The sequence below is a fragment of the Erpetoichthys calabaricus genome, chromosome 1 (genome assembly GCF_900747795.2).
Source record: "Erpetoichthys calabaricus chromosome 1, fErpCal1.3, whole genome shotgun sequence".
Lineage (NCBI taxonomy): Eukaryota > Metazoa > Chordata > Cladistia > Polypteriformes > Polypteridae > Erpetoichthys > Erpetoichthys calabaricus.
The window spans coordinates 348,097,969-348,105,033 of record NC_041394.2 but is presented as its reverse complement, the minus strand read 5'-3'; the positions used below and the strand labels follow the sequence as shown (position 1 = coordinate 348,105,033).

The 7,065-nt window shown below is 42.7% G+C and overlaps 1 protein-coding gene across 1 annotated transcript; it reads left to right on the top strand.

Moving 5' to 3' along the window:
* Nucleotides 1-913: 913 nt before the first annotated feature.
* On the top strand, nt 914-5,802 carry LOC114641915 (cathepsin S-like). The gene is made up of 3 exons (XM_028790966.1): nt 914-973; nt 1,666-1,890; nt 5,548-5,802. Exons 1-3 carry the CDS (start codon nt 914-916, stop codon nt 5,800-5,802), a joined length of 540 nt encoding a protein of 179 aa, XP_028646799.1.
* The last annotated feature ends 1,263 nt before the right edge of the window (nt 5,803-7,065 follow it).

Here is a 7,065-nt window from a genome sequence, read left to right as displayed (position 1 = left end):
CTCTCATAACACCTGAGCAGTGCCACAGACTGATCGACTCCATGCCACGCCGCATTGCTGCAGTAATCCAGGCCAAAGGAGCCCCAACTAAATATTGAGTGCTGTACATGCTCATACTTTTCATGTTCATACCTTTCAGTTGGCCAACATTTCTAAAAATCCTTTTTTTGCATTGGTCTTAATTGATATTCTAATTTTCCGAGATACTGAATTTGGGACTTTCATTAGTTGTCAGTTATAATCATCAACATTAAAAGAAATAAACATTTGAAATACATCAGTCTGTGTGTAATGAATGAATCTAATATACAAGTTTCACTTTTTGAATGGAATTACTGAAATGAGGTAAAAAAAAGCCTGTGGGCAGCGCTGCTGCCTCACAGTTAGGAGACCCGGGTTCGCTTCCCGGGTCCTCCATGCATGGAGTTTGCATGTTCTCCCCATGACTGGGTGGGTTTCCTAAAACAGTCCAAAGACATGCAGGCTAGGTGCATTGGCGATTCTAAATTGTCCCTAGTGTGTGTGTGTGTGTGTGTGTGCCCTGCCCGGGGTTTGTTTCCTGCTTTGCACCCTGTGTTGGTTATGATTGGCTCCAGCAGACTCCTGTGACCCTGTAGTTAGGATATAGCGTGTTGGATAATAGATGGATGGATAAAAAAGCCTTCAGATAACTAACAAGGGACTCTAAGGAGAGGACAAAGATGCAGTCCTTGTATCACTTGTTTAGATTGTTATAAGAAACCCTGTAGAATTATGTATTTGGTGGTGTTATTAAACTTTTTTATAGTAACAGTGATGGAAATTTTGGTAATTGAGGAAAAAGAAGACGTTAATAAAAATCATTCCTGAAGTGCAAATGCCACACAACCCTAAACCTTGGGCTGACAGGTTAGGAAGATGGATGGATGTAGAAATGGACAAAAAGCAGCACATAGCTGAAAATGCCAATAATCCTTTTGTGGTTCCACTGTCAGTAAATGAATCCACCTGTAAAGTGCATCATAAAGTTTTAGCGAGTCAGATTCAACTGAGCTTAAGCGTCAGGCGTAGATAGCAATGTGACTTTTAACACGTGATTGACTAAGCATTAGCTAGTGATGAGACATGCCAATGGAAATTAAATGAATGCTGTTCTCCAATCATCACAATGGTATTAGATGAATTCCTAGAAGTCAGATTATCCATCCATCCATCCATTGTCTCCCGCTTATCCGAGGTCGGGTCGCGGGGGCAGCAGCTTGAGCAGAGATGCCCAGACTTCCCTCTCCCCGGCCACTTCTTCTAGCTCTTCCGGGAGAATCCCAAGGCGTTCCCAGGCCAGTCGAGAGACATAGTCCCTCCAACGTGTCCTGGGTCTTCCCCGGGGCCTCCTCCCAGTTAGACGTGCCCGGAACACCTCACCAGGGAGGCGTCCAGGAGGCATCCTGATCAGATGCCCGAGCCACCTCATCTGACTCCTCTCGATGCGGAGGAGCAGCGGCTCTACTCTGAGCCCCTCCCGGATGACTGAGCTTCTCACCCTATCTTTAAGGGAAAGCCCAGACACCCTGCGGAGGAAACTCATTTCAGCCGCTTGTATGCAGATTAACTTTAATAAATTACTAAAATATATAAAAACATTACCCAAGACAAACCCAGCTGAGCGCTCTTCTCATTTTTCTGCAGGGATCGTGTGGCTGCTGTTGGACATTCAGCGCTACTGGAGCAATAGAGGGGCAAACCTTCAAGAAAACAGGCAAGCTGATACCACTGAGCAAGCAGAATCTGCTCGACTGTTCAGCATATCTGGGGAACCAGGGCTGCTCAGGCGGTAGGCCCTCTTTGGCTTTCCAGTACGTGATCGATAATGGCGGAATTCAGGCTGAAGCCACCTATCCCTACACAATGGCGGTAAGTACTGAAGCGGCAAGTCAGATGTCTTCTCACAGAAAACTGTAGTGACGTTCTACAATTACGTAGTGGCACGTGGGAAACAATTTAATCTGGAAATTCCAGATGTACAGAAAATGACAAAGATGAGTTGAAGGGTTCATTCTCATCAAACCTGATCTTACAGTATATATATTTTTTCAGACACAATTATATTCCAAACTGTGGTCTTTGTTATAAATAAAGGTCCCTCATTGGTTAGATTTGTGAGGGTATCTCCACATGCAGTGACGCTGCTGGCTTCAAGATCAAAAACTTGGCACAATCCACTTCTGTAAGCATAAATGATGTTTAGAAGGGCCGAGCCTGTGAAATTTCTGAGATGTGAGGACTTAAATAAAGCAGTGTGCAGATAGTTCCGGAACATGATGAAGGAAAAGATAATTGGGAAGCGAAATAAAACAGCAACATCAATTTTTGGATAATCATCACTAGTTGGATTCAATAGTATATATGCAGCTAAATTGGAAAGCTACCAATATTTGGGGTGTTTTGCACTCAATATTCTTTATTTTTATAGCAGCTGATGTTTGAGAATTGACAGGGCAAAAGAATTGTTCAGGGTCCCATAGTCAGTCAATGATGGAGAATAAAAGAGAAAAGTTGTGGTTTCAAGTCCAGTAGCTCACTGCTGGGCCATCTGTCTAGCATTTCTTGGAGAAATTGCCTCCTTCCACTCAGGTTACCTCCATCTTTCTCTCTTACATTTGTGTCGATGCCCCTCCCTCAAGACACTTCTGGGGGCAGGCAGAAAACATGTCACATTTATCGCCCCCTTCTAGCCACTCTGCTTCCACCCTTGCATCTAGTGGACATTTCTGGCGGTCAGTGTGGCTCTCTTTTTTTGCCTGGAGGTTTTCATTGTGACTTTAAACTCGCCCTGTGTCACCCAGTCATACTTTTGTTCACAGCTAGTCACACCTTTATACGAGATTGTTAATAAAGGTTCAGCTCTGTTTAAGAATTCGGTGAAGTAAGTTGCTAGACTACTTTGTGACTGGAAAATAAAGGTTTGTAGGCTATATTGTCATGGCCTTTTTCCTTTTTCCATTTGTAGACCCCTTTATTCCATAGATAATGACAGAATGCTCCAAATTCTTTACTCTTGCCACATTGTCAGTTCAATTATTACCGCAGTTCAGGGATTCTCTCTTTCTCTCTGTAGCACCAGGCATCTAAATCGAGTACCAGAGCAAGCAGGATATTTATGCATGCACTATAGATAACATGTCCATAAAAGCAGAGAACAGTGAATGTTGGTAAAATAACCCAACCTGCTATTAAGCTGTCAAGTGGCCCTCTATCTTCTGATGTTAATTGACTAGCTGGACAGTCAGTTTCAACTTCATCAATGCAAAGCCTTCAGTCCCTCAGCCCAGAACTCAACACAGATTTTTATGTGATCTGCTAGGGTCATAACAGTGACAGAGCAACACATGGCTAATCAGCTTCCCTGCATTTTAATACAAGATTTTGTTAGACTTCATTGCCAGGATCATCTTCTTCTTCTTTTGGCTGCTCCCGTTAGGGGATGCCACAACGGATCATCTTCTTCCATATCTTCCTGTCCTTTACATCTTGCTCTATTACACCCATCACCTGCATGTCCTCTCTCACCACATTCATAAACCTTCTCTTAGGCCTTCTTCTTCTCCTCTTGCTTGACAGCTCTATCCTTAACATCCTTCTCCCAATATACTCAGCATCTCTCCTCTGTACATGTCCAAACCAACACAATCTTGCCTCTCTGACGTTGTCTCCCAATCTTCCAACTTGAGCTGACCCTCTAATGTCCTCATTTCTAATCCTGTCCATCCTTGTCACACTCAACGCAAATCTTACCATCTTTAACTCTGCCACCTCCAGTGCAACAACCTTCCACCTACTAGAAGATCCATAATTAATGGAGGAGGTTTACAACTTTAGAAGAAATCATTTGACATCGTCTTAGTCACAGTTACATCTATAAAATAAAAATAGGTGCTTGGAGAGATCAATCTTGGAGCGAGCTGAAATATATAAAGAGTCTTTAAAGAGATACCATATACAGGAAGTGTTATGGTGTCATGGAAAGCTTTACATGAAAAAGTGACGAGTCAAAACGTGACATGACTACAAGGATTTAAGTCTAAACTTGATTTTGTCTATTGTCATGGATTGCACTTTTAACTTTCAAGAATTTCAACCCATGGACATTATTGTCATGGAAGGAATTTTCTAGTACTATAATTTCAAATATTTGTGAAGTAAAAGTAACCTGAAACAGACAAACAAGATGCACCTTACTTTAAAATAAATGATCCTGAAGTAAAAAATATGGCTGATTTAGATAGATAGATAGATAGATAGATAGATAGATAGATAGATAGATAGATAGATAGATAGATAGATAGATAGATAGATAGATACTTTATTAATCCCAAGGGGAAATTCACATACTTCTGCAGCAGCATACTGATAAAAACATTACTAAAGAGTAATAACAATGCAGGTAAAAACAGACAATAACTTTATATAATGTTAACGTTTACCCCCCCCCCCCCCGTGTGGAATTGAAGAGTCGCATAGTTTGGGGGAGGAACAATCTCCTCATTCTGTCAGTGGAGCAGGACAGTGATAGCAGTCTGTCGCTAAAGCTGCTCCTCGGTCTGGAGATGATACTGTTTAGCCAACAATAGAGCCTGCCTTCCTCACCAGTTTGTTCAGGCGTGAGGCATCCTTCTTCTTTATGCTGCCTCCCCAGCACACCACCGCGTAGAAGAGGGCGCTCACCCCAACCATCTGATAGAACATCTGCAGCATCTTATTGCAGATGTTGAAGGACGCCAGCCTTCTAAAGAAGTATAGTCGGCTCTGTCCTTTGTTACACAGAGCATCAGTATTGGCAGTCCAGTCCAATTTATCAACCAGGTGCAATCCCAGGTATTTATAGGTCTGCACCCTCTGCACACAGTCACCTCTGATGATCACAGGGTCCATGAGGGGCCTGGGCCTCCTAAAATCCACCACCAGCTCCTTGGTTTTGCTGGTGTTCAGGTGTAGGTGGTTTGAGTCGCACCATTTAACAAAGTCCTTGATGAGGTTCCTATACTCCTCCTCCTGCCCACTCCTGATGCAGCCCACGATAGCAGTGTCATCAGCGAACTTTTGCAAGTGGCAGGACTCCGAGTTGTATTGTAAGTCCGATGTATACAGGCTGAACAGGACCGGAGAAAGTACAGTCCCCTGCGGTGCTCCTGTGCTGCTGACCACAATGTCAGACCTGCAGTTCCTGAGACGCACATACTGAGGTCTGTCTTTAAGATAGTCCACGATCCATGCCACCAGGTATGAATCTACTCCCATCTCTGTCAGCTTGTCCATAAGGAGCAGAGGCTGGTTATTGTTGAAGGTGCTAGAGAAGTCCAGAAACATAATTCTTATTCTAAAACATAATTCTTTCTCAGTCTAATGTGTTCTTCAGCCATAAAATATCACCTTGGATGAAAGCGGCTCTGTAGCATCCTTCTATTTTATTAAACACCCTGTCAGTGCCTAAGTAGGATCTTACTGAATGATGTTAAAATCCTAACTTTCTCTCTTCCTACCACTAACCTCAGCTCATTTTTATCCTCACAGGTGGGGTCCTGTCGTTTTAACAGCAGCAAGGTTGTCGCCACAGTGGCAGATTACAAGTACCTCCCAATTGGCAATGAGCAGGCTTTGGCAGATGCCCTGGCAACCATCGGGCCGATCTCAGTGGTTATAGATGCCAATCAGATCAGCTTTCAGTTCTGCCTATCTGGTGAGTTACTTTTTGTAAACTTTCAGCTGTCAGAAGGGAATAACTCGATGAAGCAACCGTGTCAGGACAGAGCTGAACACACTGCTTAATTGTCCAAGTTTCAAAGAAACAAAGTACAATGACTTCTTGCGGCCATATTGTGCTCATTGTGGTAACATGGCTTGGCCAGTCAGGGTTTGCATCTAGTCAAAAAAGGAATGTGAGAAAGAGAGCTGTATGAGTTGCCTTTGAGCTAGTGAAGTTAAGGGTCCAACAAGGGGTCAAAACTGAAAGTAAGTGTACCCTATGCCATTTCTGTAAACTTGGGGCTGAAGGAGCCCTTAAAGAAGAATAGGAGGCTTCACGTTTGGGGATGCCTAGGAGTGTACTTTGTTTACTTGTTGTTGTGTGATGCCTACAGTTTAAAATAAAACATGGGCTTTCCATATATCCTTACATTATTTGATCAAATGGGAACTAACTCCTTCCAGTTAGCAGAAGGGAAGACTTCAGTTTCTCCCAAGGAAGAATACAAATTAGGACAGTCTAATGTGATCAACAGGGGGTGCTACTGAGCCCCAAAACCCAAACGTGAATTTGCCCTAACCCAAGCATGAATGCACAGACAAGTCCCAGGTTCAAACAAAGGCTTTAGGTTTTAAAGAAATGTTTCTGTACTGCAATTATAAGCCCTCCTTGTTTTTTCTTCTCTTCTCTGCTACTCATCCCTGTCTTCAAGTCGCCAAGACAAGGCAGGGTGGTTCTTTTTATTGAGGCAAAGCCCTCACTCACTGACTGACTGACTGACTGACTCACTCATCACTAATTCTCCAACTTCCCGTGTAGGTAGAAGGCTGAAATTTGGCAGGCTCATTCCTTACAGCTTACTTACAAAAGTTAGGCAGGTTTCATTTCGAAATTCTACGCATAATGGTCATAACTGGAACCTGTTTTTTGTCCATATACTCTAATGGAGGAGGCGGAGTCACGTATTGCATCATCACGCCTCCTACATAATCACGTGAACTGAAAACAAGGAAGAGATTTACAGCATGAGTGAAACGTGGGAACGAAGGTAAATGACGTTAATTCTTGAGTGTCTTTTAATACTGTGTAAGCATACATATTAACACGTGCAATTAAACGTGTGCATTTACGGGGTGATTTCTCAGGCTTAAAAGCTCGCCTTTTATTAAAAAGGTAAATGCAAACTGTTTTCATTCTGAAGGACACAAACCACGTTGGATTTCAGCCGTTAAACACGCAAAAATGTCGGTACACCAGATAAATAAGCGCAACATATTATCAGTTGTATTGTATGCTTACAATACATATAGAAATGTATTAATTGTTAACTAATATTATGGGATGGT